Source organism: Ceratotherium simum, chromosome 17 (genome assembly GCF_057802395.1).
Source record: "Ceratotherium simum simum isolate JZ-2026a chromosome 17, ASM5780239v1, whole genome shotgun sequence".
Taxonomy (NCBI): domain Eukaryota; kingdom Metazoa; phylum Chordata; class Mammalia; order Perissodactyla; family Rhinocerotidae; genus Ceratotherium; species Ceratotherium simum.
The window spans coordinates 12686778-12711150 of record NC_141916.1 but is presented as its reverse complement, the minus strand read 5'-3'; the positions used below and the strand labels follow the sequence as shown (position 1 = coordinate 12711150).

At 51.1% G+C, this 24373-nt stretch overlaps 2 protein-coding genes across 2 annotated transcripts; both read left to right on the top strand.

Annotated features, from left to right (window-relative positions):
- The first annotated feature begins 151 nt into the window (after window positions 1–151).
- On the top strand, window positions 152–10118 carry ZC3H10 (zinc finger CCCH-type containing 10). The gene is made up of 3 exons (XM_004429231.3): window positions 152–256; window positions 1032–1095; window positions 3075–10118. Exon 3 carries the CDS (start codon window positions 3130–3132, stop codon window positions 4435–4437), a length of 1308 nt encoding a protein of 435 aa, XP_004429288.1. The 5' UTR covers window positions 152–256; window positions 1032–1095; window positions 3075–3129; the 3' UTR covers window positions 4438–10118.
- Window positions 10119–10182: 64 nt separating this feature from the next.
- ESYT1 (extended synaptotagmin 1) lies at window positions 10183–23418 on the top strand. The gene is made up of 31 exons (XM_004429233.3): window positions 10183–10643; window positions 12227–12268; window positions 12453–12587; window positions 12705–12778; window positions 12908–12980; window positions 13136–13225; window positions 13407–13462; window positions 13891–14014; window positions 14101–14277; window positions 14402–14484; window positions 14790–14838; window positions 14962–15048; window positions 15148–15240; window positions 15470–15541; window positions 15714–15800; window positions 16811–16960; window positions 17290–17445; window positions 17579–17755; window positions 17906–17988; window positions 18113–18161; window positions 18270–18359; window positions 18476–18571; window positions 18850–18921; window positions 18996–19082; window positions 21092–21232; window positions 21350–21504; window positions 21611–21709; window positions 21794–21925; window positions 22003–22108; window positions 22324–22373; window positions 22567–23418. Exons 1-31 carry the CDS (start codon window positions 10248–10250, stop codon window positions 22604–22606), a joined length of 3321 nt encoding a protein of 1106 aa, XP_004429290.1. The 5' UTR covers window positions 10183–10247; the 3' UTR covers window positions 22607–23418.
- Window positions 23419–24373: the final 955 nt, after the last annotated feature.

Genomic DNA, 24373 nt, shown 5'->3' with positions numbered 1-24373 from the left:
TCTAGGCTTACATTACTAAGTCAAGTTTTTGGGTCCTACTGTGCTGTTGGGTCGGGTTGCCATGGTGACACGCAAAGCTTGCTGGGAGCTTCCTACAGCTAGGCGTGCAAGTACTTCATACACCATAGAGTATAGTTCCGGGTCTGGTGGCTAGAGCGACACTTCCGCAGGAAGCGGAAGGGCGATTGGGTAGGCGGCTCTTTGTCGAAGCTACAGGACCGGCAGGCGGCAGCAGCAACTACGGCGGCGGCGGCAGGTGAGGGAGGCGGGAGACTTAGGTGGAGGCCGCGCCCGGAGGGGAGGAGTCGGGGCCGGGCCAGCGGCTGGACTCGGCCGGGCTACACAAGGCCCCCCAGGGCCGAGCTAGTTCTTCGTCACGCCCCATGGCCGATCCCCTTTTTGAGTGACCCCGCTTCGCGAGCAAACGCCAGCTCCGTGACGTCACAGCCCTGCCCATCCCCTCAGCTTGATGTCACCTGGAGTCCCTTTCCCCGCTTCACTTCGTGCTCCCTCAGCGTCCTATTCGCCTGCCCCACGGCTGAGCTCCGGCGGCACTGCACAGAACCGGCCAAGCTAGAAGACTTGCTGCGGGAAACTCCTAGGACTTTTTTCGTAAACTCGGGGGTGTTGCGAAGCGTCATAATCGCCGCCCCCAAGTGTACTCTGCCATCCCACTGCACTGTCAGGCGCTCTCCTTGCACGGCTCCCCATTCGGAGTTCCTAACCCCAACCCTAGGCCGGGCTCTGATCCCCACATCCTCCTTCATCTTGAGGCAGGGCGCCCCTCACCTTTTGTTCACTCAGGACTGGTTTTCCAACCCGTCTTCCTAGGCTCTCCAAATTAGTTCTATCCCTGACTCTTACTGGCAGCTTCTCCCTTTGACAGGTGAAGTTCAGTTTGAACCCTAAGGAAATCCTGAAGTGCCCAGAGCTCTTGCCGTTTTGTCAGACTTCTGTCTTGTAACAACCACTCCATAGTCCTTCATTCTTACTCCTTCTCCCACCCAAGTCTCTGTTTTTTTCCTGTTCAGAACCCAGCAGTGATGTGGAGGTGGAGACCCACAGGAGCCCCGGACTTCACCTGAGCTACCTCAGGTATCGAACAACCCTGGGAGAGTTGGGTGGGGAGGAGTACAGTACCATATCTAATTATCTGAGTCTGGTGGGACTTGCGACATGGGTCAGGCTTGAGTAGATGGCATTTATTTTTCACCAGTTCATTTCCCTTTTAGAAGTTTGTATTTTCTCTCTTACCACTCTTTTCCTTATTTTTCTTATTCTGGGACTAGCTCCCTTCGGAGGAAGAGAACCCTTCTTTTACAGATTATCTTGTAACTGTGGCCTCTGGTCTGCTTGGTTCACTGTAGGGAGATCTAAAGGCAAAGTCAAGGCAGTGGAGTGGCGGGGGGGAGATCAAGGCCAAAGAAATTGGAAAGATCCCCTTATACTCACGGGGAAACAATATGAAGTTTTCCTGTTTGAACAGCAGGGGGAGCCTAAACTCTGTCTAGGAAAGGCTTAGGAGGTCAGACACGTGGGGACTCCCAGTCTTGTTGGGGGTGGGTGGGGAGAAGGGAGGGCTAGAACCAGGGCAGTGGGCTGACATTCCAGAGCTCTCTTGGGAAAGAGAAGCCTTAAAAAGCTTTTATAGAGTTTATAAATAAAGAAGATCTTTAATGGGGTGAGGAGGAATGGTGTGCTTTGATGTCAGTGGGATCTTCTCGGGGCGGGGGGGTGGTATAGAATGAGGAAAGAAATGTCACTTATTCCTATGAAATTAACTTCTTCTTCCCGGCCTTGACCTTACCACAGATGGTTTTATCCTTTGGGAGTCAATAAGTGGAGATTCCAGCTGTACAACTCTTCCCTTGAAATGGAGGGGAAGGGGCTGACCAAACTGGGGTTGAGAGTGGTGGTGAGCTAGGAGAGAACACTGAAATATGACAAGTTTGGGGACTTCCCTTAAGCTGGTGACACCAGTCTCTTCACTTAGGATTTCCTGGGGTCAAGAGATCTGATACTTCACAGAGCCCTTACCAGGATCCCATGGAAGAGGAGTTAAGGAAGTTTTGTCACCAGTATCCCATTGTCCACAGCCCTAATAACTCACTAGCCCATCTTGGCCACTATTCCCAGTCTCCTCCTAGCCTATTCAGACATCAATAGCAGTCTTTTTTGTTGTTGTTAGGGAGATCAGCCCTGAGCTAACATGTGTGCTAATCCTCCTCTTTTTGCTGAGGAAGACCGGCTTTGAGCTAACATATATTGCCAATCCTCCTCCTTTTTTTCTTCCCCAAAGCCCCAGTAGATAGTTGTATGTCATAGTTGCACATCCTTCTAGTTGCTGTATGTGGGACGCGGCCTCAGCATGGCCGGAGAAGCAGTGCGTCCGTGCGTGCCCGGGATCCGAACCCGGGCCACCAGTAGCAGAGCACGCGCACTTAACCACTAAGCCACGGGGCCGTCCCAATAGCAGTCTTAGTTTTGCTTCCACAACTTGAATAAGGTCAGTTCAGAAGGGGGAATAAGGGGCCGGCCCTGTGGCTTGGTGGTTAAGTGCGCGCGCTGCGATGCTGGTGGCCCGGGTTCGGATCCCGGGTGCGCATCGAGGCACCACTTCTCCGTCCATCCTGAGGCCGAGTCCCACATACAGCAACTAGAAGGATGTGCAGCTACGACATACAACTATCCACTGGGGCTTTGGGGGGAAAAAATAAAATAAATAAAATCTTTAAAAAAAAAAAAGAAGGGGGAATAAAATCCAACACTATTCTTTCCCTGCCCCCTCCTTGGCCTGTCAACATTAGTGAGAAGAGGTGGCTTCACCCCAGCTCCCTCCCTCCACTGTTAGCCAGGCAAGTGTGAATCATTCTGACCCAGGCCAGATGCACAAGGGCCTAGGCAGGACTTCTCAGAAGCTGGCCAGTCCAGGAAGAATTCTCATCCCTTAGATTCTCCATTTCCAAAGCCATTGCCCCTCTGCCCTGCCTCTTGCTGGACTGCCTGCTCTATAGTCAGGAAGAGTGTGGCCTCTCTGGAGGATTCCTGTTTGACACAGTTCTCCTCTGTCCTAGTGGTCACCAAGGGTGGCAAGAAAAAGAAGAAAGCCCTGAGTTGGAGGGGACCAGGATGCCTGATCGGGACAGCTATGCCAACGGCACTGGGAGCAGCAGTGGAGGCCCTGGAGGTGGTGGCAGCGAGGAAGCCAGTGGGACAGGGGCAGGCAGTGGTGGGGCCAGCTCAGATGCCATCTGCAGAGACTTCCTGAGGAATGTATGCAAGCGAGGCAAGCGTTGCCGCTATCGCCATCCAGATATGAGTGAGGTATCCAACTTGGGAGTGAGCAAAAATGAGTTCATCTTCTGCCATGACTTCCAGAACAAGGAGTGTAGTCGCCCAAACTGCCGATTCATCCATGGCTCCAAGGAGGATGAGGATGGCTATAAGAAGACAGGAGAGCTTCCCCCTCGGCTGAGGCAGAAAGTGGCAGCTGGCCTGGGCCTTTCACCAGCTGACCTACCAAATGGCAAGGAGGAGGTCCCTATCTGCCGTGACTTTCTCAAGGGTGACTGTCAGAGAGGAGCCAAGTGCAAGTTCCGTCACCTGCAGCGGGATTTTGAGTTTGATGCTCGGGGTGGAGGAGGAACTGGTGGTGGGGGATCAACAGGCCCAGTCCCCCCAGGACGACGTCATGATCTCTATGATATCTACGACCTCCCTGACAGGGGCTTTGAGGACCATGAACCAGGCCCCAAGCGCCGGCGAGGTGGATGCTGCCCCCCAGATGGCCCCCATTTTGAATCATATGAATATAGCCTGGCTCCACCCCGAGGGGTGGAGTGCAGACTACTAGAGGAGGAGAACGCCATGCTCAGGAAGCGGGTAGAGGAGCTCAAGAAGCAGGTTAGCAACCTCCTGGCCACCAATGAGGTACTGCTGGAACAAAATGCTCAGTTCCGCAATCAGGCCAAGGTCATGACCCTGAGCTCCACTGCACCAGCGACTGAGCAGACTCTGGCCCCCACCGTGGGCACTGTCGCCACTTTTAACCATGGCATTGCCCAGACTCACACTACTCTCAGCAGCCAGGCTCTACAGCCTCGACCCGTGTCCCAGCAAGAACTGGTGGCCCCTGCTGGAGCTCCAGCTGCTCCCCCAACTAATGCTGCACCTCCTGCTGCTCCACCACCCCCACCCCCACACTTGAACCCAGAGATCACACCACTGTCAGCTGCTCTGGCTCAAACAATTGCCCAGGGAATGGCACCCCCACCTGTCTCCATGGCTCCTGTGGCTGTATCTGTGGCTCCTGTGGCCCCTGTGGCTGTATCGATGGCCCAACCTTTGGCAGGAATCACAATGAGCCACACCACCACTCCCATGGTGACTTACCCCATCGCTTCCCAGAGCATGCGTATCACAGCCATGCCACACTGATGGGCCTAATGGACACTACCCTGGAATAGCCTCCCAGGGCTGGGGTTGAGGGGCCCTTACTCACCCACTCGCCTAGCCCTCCCAGGCCCTGTCTGAAGGGCTCACTCAAGAACTAGGACAAGAGACTACAAGGAGTTTGCTTCTGAGAAAGCGTTGGGCTGGTGTGTTGTGTCTCACCTCCCCTGTATGAGGGTCCTCTTGTCCATCTTCCTTCAAGCCTCACAGAGGGGGCTTGCATGGGAGTACAGACTGAAGCCAGCAGAGAGCAAGGACTGACTAAAGGGCTGTATGTCTGCTGATGGGAAGTTGGGGACATCCCTGGTATTGTCCTCTCTTCTGCACAGCACAGGTTCCAGCACTGGCTTTGGAAGAAAAAAATACCCTGCCCAGAGGGAAAGTCAGGAAAGATTGGGAAGTGGGTGGCCAGGAGAGAAGGCCTGACAGGAGCCTTCAGACAATTTGGGGCCTAGTTGAGTTGGACAATATAGGAACTGCTCCCGGGCCCGTGGGAAGGCGGGGACCATAGTACTCCAGCCCAAAGAGTAGGGGAGCGTTCATTACCTTGACTTGGCCTGGAAATCTATAGGGCAGGGCCCACCACTTTCCAAAGAAATAAAAAAACAATTATTTTTAACAAATGGAGGCAGTGAAAACTTGCTTAGGTATTCTGTGTGAATATGGGAGCAGTAAATAGATCTCATGCCAAAATGGGATAAAGACCCCACCCTCACATAGCTTGGGTAAGGTTGGAGGGAAGCCAGTGAAGAAGGGTAGGGACCCAGAACAAGACCAAATGGGGCTTTGGGGAAGGCACTTTGTGAGGTAAAAGCATTGGAGCCACCTAGTCTAGTTTAAAAATAGTCCCATCTGTTCTGGTTTCTATGTGCATGTACTATTCCCAGGTTGCCTTAGTAACCAGGGCTCCTAGGGTCATTTAGCGGGGCAGGTACTAAGGAGGGTGGAGGTTCTGGGAAATGGGAATGGGATATGTATTGACAGATCCTTCTCCTATTCAAACAGAGCAGGGCAGGTGGTGATTGTTCTCTGAGTTGTTGATGGGGGTTAATGTCCCTCCTACCCCATCCGTTCCTCAGTAACCAATGCCTTAAGCCTTCAAGGCTTGGGAGGTGCTGGGAAAAGGAGAGTTCTTCTGGGAACACAAGCCTCAGAGTTCATCCCTTTCTTCCCTCTGCCTCCACATAGGACCACAGAAGTTTTAAATCCGGTTAAGAGTCACTAAGGCCTAGGGCCCCAATAGCCAAACCTCAGTTCCCCCTCAGCTCATGGCTGATGTAGGGGAAACAACTCAGGTGTCTAGTCTAATGGGACAGTGGATTTGGGGGTAGAGAAAGTGATCCTGGGTTATTCTCCCCCCATCATGTCTCCTGCTACCTCTTGCTCTCGTCCGGTTGATCACTCAGGTTACACCTGGGGTTGGAGATAGGCTGGGTAGGTCAAGGCTGGTCATTAAAAAAAAAAGAATGGGCCTAAAGACTAAAAATGGGCAAATACTGAAGTATTGTTTGTGGATTTTAGAAACCACACATTGATAAGCTTAATGTTGGTTTTCTGGCACAATTTTGCATTATTAAAGAGATGGTTTATGAGCATTTAGAGACAAATGTGATCATAGATACCAACATGAACTCATCCCAGCCAAATGCTGACTGACTTTATTTTCTCTTTGCCAAGTATCTCTGAAGAGGTAGATCTGGGAAACTGCAGACATTGTATGTCCTTTATTAACGTACTCCAGCTAAAGACCACCAGGAATAGACCTGTAGTTGAACAAGTTGTGTTTATTGCTCCTTGCAGTGGTGGAGAGAGCATGCCGTGGGGAACCGTGGTATTTCAGCAAGAGGCTGTTAGAAAGAACTTGTAGGACTTGAACTTGTAGGACTTGGGCTTTGGTTAAGTGATTTGGGGGAAGGTTCAAGGAAGTGGGGCTTCACTCTGGATTGGGTGCTGTCAGGGAAGCAGGGATAATTCTGTGATTGGGTGTCTTTATCTTATCTAGAAAAAGGGCCGACTAAAGTGAAGCTGAAGCTGCAATTGCTAATGAAGCGGAAATCACTCGTTAGCTGGCAGAGGGGAATGTTTGCTGTTTTTTGGTTTGCATACTGACCTTGTTTTGTGCTTAAACAAAATCGTGCAGTGGTCTTGGTTTTTTGCCTCACTTCATCACAGTCACTGAGTGCCCTTCTCTGATGGTGGTGTTGTGTGAAATTGTTTGAGTCCAACAAGACAGCACCATTTCTTAGCTGTGATCGCAGGTCAGCCCCCAACAACTCTGAAGCCTGGATGTTCCCAGATCAGGAGTTGCTTTCCTCTCTCTCACCTGCTAAGTCATTGCAGATAAGAGAATAATTACGGGTCAGTTAATAGTAGAGTTTGGTGGAATCAAAACTGAACATTTGTGCCTAGTAACTATTAATTAGTGCATTCATTTTAGAGAAGTCTCTTGTGATATACATAAGGGCTATGTTTTATTTAAAAAAAAAAAAAACTTATAAGAAAAGCCCTGTTATCAACAGTAACAGAGAAGCACTAGGTGATACTGAAAGTGTCTGTAACTTGGGTCAACTAAATTAATCCAAGGGGTCAATTTGGATCAATTTTGATTGACCCTCCCTCTAAAAAATTGCTTGAGCCTGGCTGAGGAACAAATGCAGAGATCTGCATTAGCAGTAATTCACATGAGAACAACACGGGACTTCCAGTTGGCTACCAAAAATTAAAATCTTAGTCCTCATAATATGTCAGTTCATAAAAATTAAGAGCCTTCTATGTTCTAGGCACCTTTCTAGGAGCTCCGTTAAGGTAACCAAACCATAGTCATGCATTGTAAATATAGCAGTTCTACCGTGTCTGTCTGCGTGGAACCATTCCTAAAGTATTCTGTGTTCTTCTCAATGTAATTTTTAAAGAGGGCCATTGACAAACCAGTGGAATAGGTGAGCAAAATTGACAAGCGAAGACTGAGGGGAGACCCAATAGATGTCTTCAGATATTTGAATGGCTGCCCAATAGAGAAAAGGTCCTGTCTTGCTGCCTGGGAAATACACAGGGAGTTGTAGAATAACAGCTAACATTTATTGAGTACTCAGTACAAGACAGGGCACTGTGCTGGGCACTTTACATGCAATATCTCATTGACACGATGGGTACTATTTTTGTACCTGTTTTGCAGAGGAGAAAGCAGGCTTAAAGAGAGTAATCAGCCCAGGGTTCCACAACTAGTAAGGAATGGAGCCAGGAATCTATTCGAGCAGTCTGACTCCAGACTTGGCATAAGAAAGTTCTAAGGGGGCCGGCCCTGTGGCTTGGTGGTTAAGTGCGCGCACTGCGATGCTGGTGGCCTGGGTTCAGATCCCGGGTGCGCATCGAGGCACCACTTCTCCGTTCATCCTGAGGCCGAGTCCCACATACAGCAACTAGAAGGATGTGCAGCTACGACATACAACTATCCACTGGGGCTTTGGGGGGAAAAAATAAAATAAATAAAATCTTTAAAAAAAAAAAAGAAAGTTCTAAGGATAGAGCCATCCAACAATGGGACCACTGCTTTGCAGTAACTTGCAAGGAATAATACAGAGGAAATTTCCTCAAATCCTGTTGCCCCTTCCATCTTGGAGAGTGAGCTGGGACCAGATTACCACGTCCAACCCTCTGCCTCCCCTAGGAGGCAATTGTAGTTTACATATAAGTGCAGATTGCAAATCCAGGAAGTCTTGGTACTCTCCTCCCTTAGACACTTCCTCTAACAAATGGCTATCCTTTTTCCTGTTACCCACTTACTGCTTATCACCACCAGGTGGCACCTGGGCAGCAGAATTGTCAATGGGCGGGGACCCATCCTGTTTACTTGTTCTGGTGCCTGCATTGCAGTTGCTAATCCTGTGGCTCCTGGGTCCCAGCTGGGAAGAGACCTTCCTGAGGATGAGCTTTCATCCTCCATATACCATCTTCAGCAGGAGGGTCTGATGAGCGAGATGGGGTGAGAAAGGGGAGGAGTTTGGAAAGGAACCTCTATAGGTCACCCTCTCCATCCCCCAGTCTAAGGGACCCCCCTCCCCCTACTCCAGTGCTTTGCAAATTTCAGTTTATAGAGAGGTTTCCCTTTAAAGAATTTCATCCATTTTCCTCCTATAGTTCTGCTTCATCAGTTGGTGAGCAGATCACTTTTATCTCCTCCAAACTCCTTGAGCTCCTTTTCTGCCTGCTCACCTCTGAGAATATGGAGGACATAGGAGGCAGGTAGAAAATTGTTCTTTATACAGTTCTGCAAACTGAATGAAGCAGCCTAGAGACTGTTAGCCTCAGGGAAGTAGAGAAAGGGAAGTGAGAAAATTTGAGAGGAAGGCTGGGCAGCGATAGGTTTTAAGCAGCTTTGATGAAACACAGCCTGATGAAATCCATGCCCTGCAGAGCCAGATAAAACTTATCAGCTGCCGACCTAGTCTCTCCCCAGCAGTAACCCTGGTTTGCCTGCTGTGTCAAACAGAATAACACAAGTCCCACATATACTGCATTAAAAGGTGATCATCTTATGACCAACCCTTCCCTCCTGGGCTTCCAGTTAGTCTAGTTTCTAAGTCTCTGGACAACACTCCACCTCTAAATCCAGTTAACTAGTAACATTGGTCATCATCAATGTACCCTGCACTCTCCCCTTCCTAAACCTGCACAGTTCATGTAGAACTGCATTAATTCTACATCTGACTGTATTCCAAACCTTCCTTCTAACTCAGGCAAATGAAACACAGAATCGTCTCATTACTCTTGATTTCTCAACTGCTAGTGTCCTAGCAGTTCCTCAGGGTCAGGAAATTCTTGGAAAGTGTAATCATTTTTGCTGCAGCTGACTGCCCACCCACCCACTCCTCTTTTTGGAGTCGATCTAGTTTGGAGTCGGTCTGCGCTCTATGATAGAGATAGAATTGGAGATAGAATGGACTAACTCTTGGAGATTTCTAAAAAGAAAGCAAGCCTCACTTCCTCTTCACTCCGCTTTTTTTTCTCTTCCCTGAAGGCTGGATTGTCTTATCTCTGTAATTCTCGGATTTTCCAGTTTTCTCTAGTGTCTGTCGTTACACTGCACAGACAACATAGAGGACTGGAGACACGATAGACAGCGTCGTCATCCAACACTTTCATTCCCAATAGGGTAATTTCCTTTCTTTTTGTAAGGACAGCCAGGAAAAAATTGAAGGATAAAGAATGTGCTTAGAGTGTAAAAACTAGGGAAAACTGACACATGAACATGTAGGAATCCCAGACCAAATCCTGCCAAACCGTCCGAATGGAGTGGAAGGAAATCCTGACCCTTCACAACTCAACTTCGCGACTCCAACTCCCTCAAAAACCGAGTAATTGGCGGTGCGGCTCCGCATGACGTCATACCACAGCCACTCCAATCCCACGTGGGGGACCCGCTGCGCCCGGCTCTCTTCTTTAAATGGTACACCACGCCTCCTTCTCTTTCTGGCCAATCAAATGCCGCTCTTTAGCCTCTTTCCTCCTTTTCCCGCCGTCCCAGATCTCCCATCTGGGCACTCTGGTCCAATCAAGGAGGTCCTGCCTCTTCGGAGCCCTGTCCCCTCCCCGCGGGAGAGGGGCAGGGTTTCGATCTTTTGACTCCACCTTAGTCTGTGCGGCGCGGACCAACCCGAGCCGCCAGAAAGAGGGGGCGTGGCTTGAAGTCCCCTCCCCCATCCTGGGGTTTACGGTTTGCCGCCGGGAGCTAGTTGCAAGACGCGGCAACCTCCAGTCGGTGTGTGGGTCGGGCGGGTCCTCCCAGAGGGGGCACCATGGAGCGCTCCCCTGGAGACGGCTCCAGCCCCAGCCCTAGCCCCGTGGACCAGCCCTCTGCTCCCTCCGACCCCCCTGACCAGCCCCCCACTGCTCACACGAAGCCGGACCCGAGTTCTGGGAACCAACCTGCCGGCCCCAGCGCGGCGAGTGAGGTCCTGGCGGTGCTGACTTCGTTCGGGCGGCGGTTGCTGGTGCTGGTGCCGGTATACCTGGCCGGGGCAATAGGACTCAGCGTGGGTTTCGTGCTCTTCGGCCTCGCCCTCTACCTGGGCTGGCGCCGGGTCCGCGACGAGAAAGAACGGAGCCTTCGAGTAGCGCGGCAGCTGCTGGACGACGAGGAGCGGATCACGGCGAAGACACTTTACATGAGCCATCGAGAGCTGCCTGCCTGGGTGAGCGACCATCCTCGATCCTCAGTGCAGCAGAGCCCCCTTCTAGCCCCTCAGTTCTAGGGCTCTCCCTCCCTACCCTAAAGTCAGTGCCCCACCCTTGGGACAGTGGGCCGCAGACTTTCCCCTCTCGCCCCGCTAGCCACCGGCCTCTGGGACGCGGCACTCTTGGGACCGCTCTCCAGTCTCCTTCCCCCGCCCCCCGGCACGCCCAGATCCCGTTCCTTGCACAGAATCAGTCCTCCTTCCTCTGCGCTTGGCAAGAGCAGTAATGTTCGGGAGCCCGTCTCCCTCCCAGCCAAGCCGCTGAGCGCCTCTCCTCGCCCTGGGGCCACTCGCGCCGCGGCCGCTCCTGGGCATCCCCGCACCCGCTGCCGCTCAGACGGTTCCCTCATCTCTCCTGTCCGTTCAAGACTTTGTGCCTATTTAAGGCCATTGGTTCTTCTTCCTTTTCCCCCTCTTATTCCCGGGTACCCGCTGGAAGCCAGCCCCGGGATCACTGCCCCGCCGAGCCCCCGCACCTGGACGGACCCTCCGGCCCTCGCCTTCCAGCCCCAGGCGGCCGGGCCGCAGCGCAGCGGGGGCGGCTGCTGGCCGAAGGGCGGGGGTGCTGGGGGAGGGGATCGCGACTGCGGCAGTGCCCGCTGCCCACACTCCACCGCCCCTGGCTGGCCCCACCCTTTTCCGGACTGTGGGCTGCGCGTGCTCGGTTGGGGCCACGACCCTTGTTTCTACTCCCCCTCTCCTGTGGTGAGGGGCCGGATGCCTTCTCTCCGGGCTTGCAGAGGCAGTGCCCAGTTACCCGGCCCCTCCCTGCCTCTCCGGTCCTACTTCTCCCAGCAGAGGTGCCAGTCTAGGGGGAGGATGGCAGAAGAGAGGAATCAAAGTTGACACTAGGCAGGCAGAGCCATGCTGCCCAGGCCCGCGACTGGGGAGGTGAAAGGGGGAGCAATAGTCCAGGCAGCAGCTGTCTCTGATCCCCCTACTCCTCCTTGTGGAAACTAATCTTCCTCCTGAAGCGACTACCCTTTCTCTTCCCCTCCACGCAAAGCACAGGTGTCCTTCTTTCCCATAAAAGGAGTCACACTGATAAAAGGAAGAAGAAAAAACATGGCCAGGGCCTAACCCGCTCTTCTGGCCCCTCCCTGACTCCAGGGGCTGGTTCCCTCTTCACATTCTTGGTATACAGCCCCCAGTCCAAGGGGAGCAGGGAAGGCTGGAAAAAGGAACCAGGACTTCTCCAATCCCAGGATTTCCTCCTCAAACTCTGACTTGACAGGACCACCCCCTCCAGAAAGAATGTGCCCTTCTCCCTCGTCCTCTCTGCCCCAGCACCTGTCATTTCACATCCGGGAGCTATCCACAAAACAACTTTGTATCAGCTCCCCTTTTCAGACCGCAGTGCCCCCAAACCCTGAGGAGGAATGAATCCTCGGACATCCTGGCCCCTCCCCCAGCCCCTGGGTGTGAGGAGGCCCTGTCACACTTATGTTTTCTTTTCTCTGGGGACATCCCACCCGGCATCTTAGTAGGAAACCACTGGCAGAGGGTGTGCTCATTGTTATCTCTGCCTTCCCCACCTCCAGGTCAGCTTCCCAGATGTGGAAAAGGCTGAGTGGCTAAATAAGGTGAGGGTTGATTGTCTTGACTTTTGTTTTTCACAAGGGGGAATGGAGTTCGTTCATCTTGCCAGGCCCTACCATACCTCAATTCTAGCCCCATCCCCAGTGCCCCCCATGGGGCGGATTCTAAAGCAACTTGCCTTTAGAGGGAGGATTGGGCTCTCCTATGACAGGCTCCCTTTCCTCTCAGATTGTGGCCCAGGTCTGGCCCTTCCTGGGCCAGTATATGGAGAAGCTTTTGGTTGAAACTGTGGCCCCTGCTATTCGAGGATCTAACACCCATCTGCAAACGTTTACATTTACACGAGTGGAACTGGGAGAAAAGGTATATGTGTAGGGGGAAGTAATGCAAGGGAGGAGATGGGACAGGGAGGGTGGGTGGCCAGAAGGGGCTGGGGTACTCCTCTCTTTCCTTCTCCTCTCTCAAGAGTTCTCTCTCCAGCCATTGCGCATCGTAGGAGTCAAAGTTCACCCTGGTCAGAGCAAAGAACAGATCCTGCTGGACTTGAACATCAGGTAGTGCCACTCACCAGTCTTCCTGCTTCCCCTTCAACAGGATCCTGGTCCCTCTGACTACTTCACTCCCCCTGCCCCCCTTTCAGCCTGGTACTAACCCTCTTTCTTCTCTTCCTCACTAAACCCCAGCTATGTAGGTGACGTACAGATTGATGTGGAAGTGAAGAAATATTTCTGCAAAGCAGGAGTCAAGGGCATGCAGGTGGGGCATATCTCAAGGGCCCCCATAATAAGGAGGCTTTGCCCTAGGTTTTATTGGACACAGGGAAGTGGGAGGTTGGAAAAACCAAGGCTGGGAAGTCTGGGAGGAGAAGAAGGCCTTTTCTGAGTAAAGGCTTTGATCTTCTCTTGCCCCAGCTACATGGTGTCTTGCGGGTGATCCTTGAGCCACTCATTGGGGACCTTCCTATCGTGGGGGCTGTGTCAATGTTCTTTATCCGACGCCCGGTAAGGGAAAATGTTGAGGGGGATGGGGAAGCAGGGGAAACAGGATTGGGAGGGTGAGGATACCAGCAATGGGGAATAGGGGAGAGAATTGACAAGACGGCTGAGGGGTCTGGCAACTGTTGGATGAGTGTGACCACACCACCATAGGCTCTGTCCTGATCCCCCTGCCCTTTCCTTTCAGACCCTAGATATCAACTGGACAGGGATAACCAACCTGCTGGATATCCCAGGACTCAGGTATCAGGGACTTACTGAGCACCTGCTAAGTGTTCCAGCCCTGGCCTGGGGGTTTAAGGGATATGAAGCAGTAAATAGTGCAGCCGATGCCTCCAGGAGCCTTGACCCTAGTTGGGGGGATAAGACAGATACCCCCTGAAAAGTTTCATGCTGTGACTTCTCTTCTGTGGTGGGAGCATGCATTTTGGTAGAGAATGAAGAGGGCTGCAGACTGCTCAGCAGGGGCAAAAAGAGAAGGAAGAGCTGGGATGGCAGTGAAGGGACAGAGCAGTGGGAGGCAAATTAGGGTAGAAGAGTAGCAAAAAGGGATTTTCAGAAAGGACTTCTCTCTAGCTTTGGGTCTCTCTTGTTGTGGGAAACATAGCTGGGGGTGGGAGGATATTGGAAGGTGGGGCCACACTCACCTCCTCTTCTACTCCCACATTTAGCTCACTCTCTGACACCGTGATCATGGACTCCATTGCTGCCTTCCTCGTGTTGCCCAACCGATTATTGGTGCCCCTTGTGCCCAACCTTCAGGATGTGGCCCAGTTGCGTTCCCCTCTTCCCAGGGTATGGCCTCTTCCCCAGGAGATAGATCCTTCTCTCGGACCCTGTTCTGGGTCCTTAGTTTCTTGCTATCTGATTCCTACCCTCAGGGCATTATTCGGATTCACCTGCTGGCTGCTCGAGGGCTGAGCTCCAAGGACAAATACGTGAAGGGCCTGATTGAGGGCAAGTCAGACCCCTATGCACTTGTGCGAGTGGGCACCCAGACATTCTGCAGTCGTGTCATCAATGAGGAACTCAACCCCCAGTGGGGAGAGACTTATGAGGTGGGAGAGCTGAAGAGTGGGGCTGTGTGAGATGGGGAGGCCCCCGGAGGTTGTGAGAGAAGATGCTGATTGATGATCCTCGCAGCTGCAGCCCATGAGGCCCTGATCCCTCCGTGTTCCTCAGGTGACAGTGCACGAGGTCCCAGGGCAGGAGATTGAGGTGGAGGTGTTTGACAAGGATCCAGACAAAGATGACTTTCTAGGCAGGTGAGACTCTGCCTATGTTAGGATTCTAAAGCCCCAGTGCTACAAGGTCCCAGAGGTAATTATAATCCTTTTCTGGGCCTGGGAATCATGTATCATTTTCCTTCCCAACCTCCCCACCCCTTGCCCCCACCATTCATGCATGCGCGTGTGCACACACATAAATATCTCCTGAGTGTAAGTTGAAGGGAGTCTGAGATTTGCCAGTTATTTCTAGGTGGGTGAGTGGAGGGCCAGTGACAAGCTACTAATTACAACACTCCCCTTTTTTCCCTTTTACTGCCGCTCCCTTCTGCCCAACCCCCCAGAATGAAGCTGGATGTGGGGAAGGTTTTGCAGGCTGGAGTACTGGATGATGTAAGTTGAGAGAAGAGGAAGGTGGGGAGTGGTCTCACCCACTGAGCAGACAATAGTTGCTCCACTGGTGGGGAAGAGATGGGTGCTTGATCTCTTCCCACTTTCTTCTACTTCTCCTTCCAGTGGTTCCCTCTTCAAGGCGGGCAAGGCCAAGTTCACCTAAGGCTAGAATGGCTGTCGCTTCTGCCAAATGCAGAAAAACTGGAGGAGGTAACCAACGTGGGAAACAGGAAGCTGGTGGGGAGAAATGGGTAGCTGGAAGTCTAGAGGCCTGGGGGAACCAAGGTCTGACTACTACCACCCCGCCAGGTTCTACAGTGGAATCGAGGCGTCTCCTCCCGACCAGAGCCCCCATCAGCTGCCATCTTAGCTGTCTATCTGGATCGGGCCCAGGATCTTCCTGTGAGTGTGGCTTCTGAGGGCAGGTGAACAGGGAGCCCTGAATGCACATTCCCACACCCTCCTTTGCCCCTGCCTGCTGTGTTCCAGAAGCAACAACATGTAACACAAAGGTTCCAAGGAGGGGATCAGAGCCACGTCAGGGAAAAGATTCTGATGAGAGCCCACCTTCCTTCTCTGAAACAAAACCAAAACACCCAAGATGGTGACTTCTATATTCTATCCCCTACAGCTAAAGAAGGGGAACAAGGAACCCAACCCTATGGTACAGCTGTCAATTCAGGATGTGACCCAGGAGAGCAAGGTGAGGGCCAAGACATCATTGTGGGAGATGTCATGTGTGGGGCCAGTGGGGGAGGGAGGACTGTTCTTGGGATGACGTCTCCACGATAGAATGCCTATAAGGGCTAGGGTTTTCTAGAGACACAGGAATGATACTGTGCAGGTACCCTTAATCTCATCCTGCACATCTCCAGGCGCTCCACAGCACTAACTGCCCGGTGTGGGAGGAGGCCTTCCGGTTCTTCCTGCAAGACCCTCGAAGCCAGGAGCTCGATGTACAGGTGAGATAATCATCTATTTGGCCCCTCCTGAATACCCTATCCCGTCTTCCCAGATCTCTGCCATTTCTTCTCTCCATCTTCTCCTTTGATCTCTATTTTCAATCTATCTACCTAGATTCTCCACCTCCTCCACTCTCTCTCCACTATTCCCCACCTATCTCTCTAGAATCATTTTTTATAATTGAGAATTGTACACTTACGGGCCGGCCCGGTGGCTTAGCGGTTAAGTGCACGCGCTCCGCTGCTGGCGGCCCGGGTTTGGATCCCGGGCGCGCACCGACGCACCGCTTCTCCGGCCATGCTGAGGCCGCGTCCCACATACAGCAACTAGAAGGATGTGCAGCTATGACATACAACTATCTGCTGGGGCTTTGGGGGAAAAAATAAATAAATAAAATCTTTAGAGAATTGTACACTTAAAATGAATGATTATGCCTCAATAAAATTATTTTTTAAAAAAAGAACATACTGAGTACCTCTTAGACACCTACATTTTAAAGGTCATAGAAAAAGCATAAAACAGAGTATCTGCCTTCATAAAGCTTACTGGCTAGTTTCATAACTGACAAGACACACATATATAAAACCAAGAATGATATATATATAATGTATATAATCCATGAATGACTAAATATTAACTAGTGGGAGTAAAATACTCATAGAATAGTTCTAAGGATGGCCAGGAAAAGGTACAGAGGCTGGAGTAACTAGGGAGATGAAGGAAGTAGGATTTTGAGTGGTCCTTGAAGAATAAGTAGGATTTAAATAAGCAGAGGGAAGGAGAATGAGAATTTTCCAGGTAAGGGAACAGAATGAGCAAAGTCGGAAGGGACCATGGAGTGGGACGGACCATGGAGTGGGCATAGGACTGTAGAAAGATGGCCTTGAGTGGAATAAAAGGTTTGCGATTGGCACAGAGAGAATGAAGCTGGACCCATGTAATAAATTTCCCCAATATGTCTCCCTTTTCCCTAATCTCTTCACTACGTCCCCTCCTCCTGTGCCTACAGGTGAAGGATGACTCCAGGGCCCTGACTTTAGGGGCACTGACTCTGCCTCTGGCTCGCCTGCTGACTGCCCCTGAACTCACCCTTGACCAGTGGTTCCAGCTCAGCAGCTCTGGCCCAAACTCCAGGCTCTACATGAAGCTGGTTATGAGGGTATGGAGATGGAGGAAGTGTGAGGGTGGAGAAGGGCCTTATGGATTCCTTGGTATTAAGAGTAAGGAAGGGGAATCCTCTAAGATTAAACGAGCTAGTACATGTGGAAGCACCTAGCAGGCACACAAAAAATGTTTGCTGATATAACTGTGGGACAAAAGGGTGTATGAGCAGGGTGAGTGTGGAGGGAACCCTCTAGAGATGGGCCCAGCCAAGGCAGGGACCTGGTTTCCCCATCCGAACCCCTGCTCTGCCCCCTACCCCACATACCTTGCCTGCTGGTGGCTAGCTGCGCTTCTTTGAGTCGACAACCACACTACCCCTTGCAGATTTTGTACTTAGATTCATCAGAAGTGCGCTTCCCTGCCGTGCCTGGTTGTCCTGGGGCTTGGGACCTGGACAATGAGAGCCCCCAGACAGGCAGCAGTGTGGATACCCCACCTCGACCCTCTCACACTACTCCTGACAGTCACTTTGGGACTGAGGTGAGTTTGTATCTGAAAAGGACTAGGGTCTGTTTGCCCACCCCTAGGTGTGTAAAGCCTGTTTCAGGTCTGGCTCTGACAGGTTTCTCTCTCTTTGACTGCTGTCTAGTGTCCCTCTCTGTCTCTTTTGCAGAATGTGCTTCGGATCCATGTATTAGAGGCCCAGGACCTGATTGCCAAAGACCGTTTCTTGGGGGGTTTGGTGAAGGGCAAGTCAGACCCCTATGTCAAACTAAAGCTGGCAGGACGAAGCTTCCGGAGCCGTGTTATTCGGGAAGATCTCAATCCCCGCTGGAATGAAGTTTTTGAGGTCAGAATCAAGTGGCCAGGACTCCTCCCAGTCCTGCCCCATTCTTCCCCCTATCTCTGAGAGAAAATCTCGGGTTCAGTTGATTGGGAGGGTCCAGTCATTTGGAGAAGAAGAGAATCCCCTTTTGTCCACACTATTTCCTCCCACTAGGTGATCGTCACATCAATTCCAGGCCAAGAGCTGGAGGTTGAAGTTTTTGACAAGGACCTGGACAAGGATGACTTTCTGGGCAGGTGAGAGGGTGCGAGTCCAGAGGGGCAGACAGGCTGGGCCTCTGTGTGCCTTGGAAGTCTGGCCTTAGGGAGACAGAGACTTGGCTGTGACCATCGGCCTTGTCTTAACCTTTCTCCTCTGCAGGTGTAAAGTGAGTCTCACCACAGTCCTAAACAGTGGCTTCCTTGATGAGGTGAGCATGGAACTAGAATCAATAGTCCTCCTGATCTTGACCCACGTCTCATTCTCAGAGTCCCTCTGTCCCCACATTCCCACGTCTGAACCCTGCCTACTTCCACAGTGGCTGACCCTGGAGGACGTCCCATCTGGCCGCCTGCACTTGCGTCTGGAGCGTCTGACCCCTCGTCCCACTGCTGCCGAGTTAGAGGAGGTGAGGAAGGAAGGGACCCCAGATGGGTCCAAGTGAACTTTTCTATCAGCCTTCAAGGCAGATGCCAGGTCCCAGGTGTCAGTTACCACTCTCCAAGCCCTGTGTTACCTCCCCAGGTGCTGCAGGTGAACAGTTTGATCCAGACTCAGAAGAGTGCAGAACTGGCGGCGGCCCTGCTGTCCGTCTACCTAGAACGGGCTGAGGACCTGCCGGTGAGATCTGCTCCCCACGCCCCATAGCTCCCTGGTCCTTCTTCCACCACCCTTGGGTTTGGATGCTCCTGGCGTATTTAGAATAGTAAATTCCAAATTCCTCTCTTTCCCAGGGTGGTGCTGGGGTGGGAAGAATTATCTGTCCAAGGCCACGAGGATGGTGGCTGTCAAGTGATAATGGGGACGTGGCTGCTGGCTGTAGATGTCACTTGTGAGGGGAGGGGTGGATCTGTCTAACTAGGGCCAAATTTAAGACTAACTCGATGTTCTCTCTGCAGCTCCGAAAGGGCACCAAGCCTCCCAGCCCTTATGCCACTCTCACTGTGGGAGATGCTATGCATAAAACAAAGGTATTAGGAAATGCGGGAGGGCTGAGAGGAGGAGAGAGTGTCAACCACTGATCATAACCCCTCATCTCCACCAGACTGTTTCCCAAACTTCAGCCCCTGTCTGGGACGAGAGTGCCTCCTTTCTCATCAGGAAACCAAACACTGAGAGCCTGGAGTTGCAGGTACTGTAAATTCATTCCACAGACATTCTGCCGAGTCCCGTCATGGGCCAGGCACTGAAGCAGGCACAGGCGTTCAGAGATAAAAGGTCTAGTTCTCATCTTTATGGAGCTCACAGTCACTTTGGGGAGAAAAATAACCAGAGGATACTTCCAGACTGAAACCTGCTGAGAAAAAAGGCGCTGTGGGGAAGAGGAGGGGTCTGACTCTGACTAGGGGAAAAGGTGGAGGTAGTAAGAAAGGCGTCCTTAGGTGACCCCTGAGCTTAAGGGTAAACAGGCTCCGACCAAGAAAGGCAGCGCAGGAAAACTCTTCCGGCTGAGAAGAGAATGGAGGAGAAAAAAGGCAAATTATAGATTAGAGAGGCTGGCAGGAGCAAGATCACAGGGGCTCTTGAATATTCTGCTAAGAATTTGGATTTTATCCTAAAGTCATTGGGAAACATTTGAAGGAATGAAGGGTGACACATCCAGATTTGCATTTTAGGAAGCTCGTGCTGATGGCAGGGGTAAAGAATGCTCTGGAAGAGGACAGCACTGGAGGCAGGCAGATCAGTTAAGAGACCATTAGAGTAAATGAAGCAAGAAATGACAAAGGCCAGACGGTATCTGGTGGTGGTTTTGACATGGGGTGGCTGGACAGATAAAGGTGCCATTCCCAACACGGGGAATGCACAAAGCGGGCAAATTTGCATTCGAGATCTCTGAGGGACATCCGAGGAGACATCCACCCAGAAGGCAGATCTCTGGCCCGTTATGGTGTTCCTCACTCGCCCTCTTGTTTGAGCATCATGAGCAAGCAACAGGTAGCAATTACAGTCTTGAGTGTGAACAAGATCTCTTAGGGCATGTGTAGCGTGACAAGAAGACAAAGGATGCACATCCTGGGTGCTCCAACGGTTAAAGGGCAGACAGAGGAAGAGGAGCCCTTCAAGGGCCTGCAGTGTAGCCAGGTTAGTGGGACCCTCACCAGCAAAGAGTGGATTACAGAAGCCCAAAGAAGAGCATTTCAAAAGAAAGGAAGTGGCCACATGTTGCCGAGAGGTAAAATTAGATGACTGAAAACTATTCATTGACTTTGGAAACTAGGAGGTCACTGATTATTGGAGCAACTTCAGTGGCAGGAATGGAGTAGAAACTAGATTTCAGTGGGTTGAGGGGTGAACAGAAGGGAAGAGGTGTGAGAGGAAGGGAGAGGGTAGGTGGAAGCTAATATAGGAGTGCTGATTTCCTCTTTTTAGGGAGTGAGGAGTCAAGAAATACCTTCTTATGTTTTTTTAATTTTTTTTGAGAAAGATTAGCCCTGAGCTAACATCTGATGCCAATCCTCCTCTTTTTGCTGACGAAGATTGGCGCTGGGCTAACATCCATGCCCATCTTTCTCTCCTTTATATGGGATGCTGCCACAGCATGGCTTGACAAGCGTCGGTGCGTGCCCAGGATCCGAACCTGTGAACCCTGGCCCACCAAAGAGGAGTGCGCGCACTTAACCGCTTGCGCCACTGGGCCAGCCCCCAAAAAATACCTTCTAAAGTTGATAGAACAAGTAGAGAATTACATGAATAGGAACCAATAGAATTTAAAATAATGTAACTATTAACACTAGTGGAGGTAGAGAAGAGGTGTCAAGAGCTCAGTTCCTCATTTTGGATAGCAGGGAGTCAGTAGATACTAAGTTGGCAAATCGTGAAATAGAGATATAGGCATATTAGTTAGAATTATGCTAGAACAAAGGAAACAAGAAGGGTTTAAAGGTCGTTACATTTGGAGTATGGAAATACCTCCACCCTGTACAGGTATTACTGGTATAATTTGTGAAAGCCCAGAAAGTAAAGATAGTACAGTCTACTCTAGTTACGAAAGGAAGGGAGGTGGGACCAGCACTGTTACTACGGCTTCCCCACCCTTCACAAAGGGGAGTCTCTCTCCAAAATAACCAAGTCCAAGTATCTGGACCTGGAACACCAGGATTAAATCATTTATCTCTTGATCACAGTCCTGTTGCTCCACAGGTTCGGGGTGAGGGGACTGGTGCACTGGGCTCATTATCCCTGCCCCTCTCGGAGCTCCTTGTGGCTGACCAGCTCTGCTTGGACCGCTGGTTTACGCTCAACAATGGTCAAGGGCAGGTGTTACTGAGAGCACAGCTGGGGGTGAGTGCCAGGAGATGGTGGGCAGGAGGGAGGGAGGGCAGGAACAGAAGTCCGTGTCCTCATAGCGAGGGAGCTGAGCAGGACTCTGCCCAGCTGACAGCTTTCCTGCCCGCCTAGATCCTGGTGTCCCAGCACTCGGGAGTGGAAGCTCATAGCCACAGCTATAGCCACAGCTCCTCATCTCTGAGTGAAGAACTAGAGCTCTGGGCGGGACTCCCTCATGTCACCTCCTCAGCCCCAGAGCTCCGGCAGCGCCTAACACATGGTGACAGGTAAAGGGCTGGGACAGAAAGATGGGACGCAGTCAGGAGTATAAGGGAGAAGCTACAGGCTCCCTAGGCACTACCTTCTCCCAGACCTATCTCCATCTCTCCACAGTCCCCTTGAGGCTCCAGCTGGGCCTCTGGGCCAGGTGAAACTGACTGTTTGGTACTACAGTGAAGAACGAAAGCTGGTCAGCATCGTTCACAGTTGCCGGTGAGACTCCATCTGTCCTGTCCTCCAGGTTCCCTCCATCCCTTCCCTTAGGTTGCCTTAATCACCTTTATCCTCCTGTTGCAGGGCCCTTCGACAGAATGGACGGGATCCCCCTGACCCCTACGTGTCACTGTTGCTACTGCCAGACAAGAACCGAGGCACCAAGAGGAAGACCTCACAGAAGAAGAGGACCCTAAATCCTGAATTCAATGAACGGTCAGTCAGTGGGCATTCAGGTGGAGAGATGGCAGGCTCGGGAAGGAGCTGTGCCCCTAACACTTATCCCTCCCCAGGTTTGAGTGGGAACTGCCCCTGGATGAGGCCCTGCGGCGAAAGCTAGACATCTCTGTGAAATCTAATTCCTCCTTCATGTCAAGAGAGCGTGAGCTGCTGGGGAAGGTAAGAGGGCAGGGATGGTCAGGGCAAAGGTGAGAGTCAGAAGCTGCCAGTAGCAAGGCTGTAGTCCCTGTCAGAGAGGAAGCACCCCAGGAGACATGACTCTACAGGTGATCCAATCACCTCTGCACTGGTTTGGGACCAGGAATGTGTGATGATAGGACACGGTCTTTGGAGATATCACAATAATATCTTGCCCCTACCATCCTCCAACACAGGTGCAGTTGGACCTTGCTGAGATAGACCTTTCCCAGGGTGCGGCCCAGTGGTGAGTATCTGATGGGATGGGGATGCGCCTGGATATTTAAGCAGGAGAAATCCCAATCGTGGGAAGGGAAAAAAGGATGCAGTCTGAGCTGAGAACCGTTGATTCTCTGAAGTATAAGAGCCCTGGGATCATATCTCATTTATAAAAGGACACAAGAGTCATCTTTCTGAGCCTTCTCTGCTTGTTCCCACAGGTATGACCTCATGGATGACAAGGACAAAGGCAGCTCCTAGAAGCTGGGGATTACCAGCCTGTCTCCTTGTCTTGCCTCTCACTGCATCACCGCCTCAATGTGATGAGCCTAAAGCTAGGGCCTGAGGACAGAGCCTGTGCCCCTCAGTCCTCTCGCCTCCCAGGCCCATGCTAGGGCCTTTGCCTGACCAAAGAGGAGGACCACATGTTACCCTTTACTGCACGGCCTTTATTGTTCTGGGCTCCTGGGGTGGAGACCTGAGCTGGCTATTTCCTGCTCCGCCTGCACATTCTTCTTGCCTCCCAATTCCTCAGGGCCTTCTGTATCTGTGCCTGGCCACTGGCAGCACTAGCAGTGGCATTAGCTTATGCCAAATAGAGCTTTTGGAAAGATCTTTTTTCTTTAATTGGATGGTCACCTTCTTCCCTACCATGAACAGTCAGGGAGGGTAAACATATGCATGGGAAGGTGGATAGGCTGACCCCTCAAGCCGAGAGCCTCTTGGACTACTGCATGTAGCAAATGTACAGCAACCCAGGCCCCTGTGTCCACTTCTGTCCCCACTTTCCTCAAGCCTGTCCTGAAAATTACACCTGCTATGATGTTGGGGCCAGCCTCTTGATTGACTCTGGGAATTGGGAACACCTGGATTCTACCTAAGCCTTCAAGTAGTGGATATCAGTCTTGGAGCCTCTAGCTGGTGCTGTGCAGAAGGCCTTGGAGGACTTGGGACAGGAGGGCAATTTTTTGTCAGGTGCCTAGGCTGTCAACTCACTGACTAGAACTGAATCTTAGTTTTACACCAATTCTACCAATCCACTGTATCTTACATTAAACATTATACTCAAACCAGTTGTGGCTCTTTTCCTTAAGGATGGAGAATCCAGCCTACCCATCAGATGTTTATTCCAAGTGTCAAAAGCCTCTATTCATCCTCAACAAAATATTAGCAAACAAAATTAAGCAATACATTAAAAGGATCATACACTATGATCAAATGGGATTTATTCCAGGGATGCAAGGATGTTTCAATATCCACAAATCAATTAATGTGATACACCGCATTAATAAAATGAAGGATAAAAATCATATGATCATTTCAATAGATGCAGAAAAAGCATCTGACAGAATTCAACATCCATTTATGATAAAAACTCTCAACAAAGTGGGTATAGAGGGAAGGTACCTCAACAGAATAAAGGTCATAAATGACAAGCCCATCAACCAATGGTGAAAGCTGAAAGCTTTTCCTTTAAGATCAGGACTAAGACAAGGATGACACTCTCACCACTTTTATACGACGTAGCATTGGAAGTCTTAGCCAGAGCAATTAAGCAAGAAAAGTAAATAAAAGGCATTGAAATTGGAAAGGAAAAATTAAAATTGTCACTATTTGCAGATGACACATAAAGAAAACCCACCAAAAAACTGTTAGAACAAATAAAAGAATTCAGTAAAGCTGCAGGATACAAAATCAATATACAAAATCTGGGGCCGGCCCCGTGGCTTAGCGGTTAAGTGCGTGCGCTCCGCTGCCAGCGGCCTGGGTTCGGATCCCGGGTGCGCACCGAGGCACCACTCCTCCAGCCATGCTGAGGCCGTGTCCCACATACAGCAACTAGAAGGATGTGCAGCTATGACAGACAACTTTGTACTGGGGCTTTGGGGGAAAAATAAATAAAATCTTTAAAAAAAAAAATATACAAAATCTGTTGCATTTCTATACACTAATAATGAACTGGTAGAGAAATTTAAAAAACAATCCCATTTACAACTGCATCAAAAAGAAAATACCTAGGAACAAATT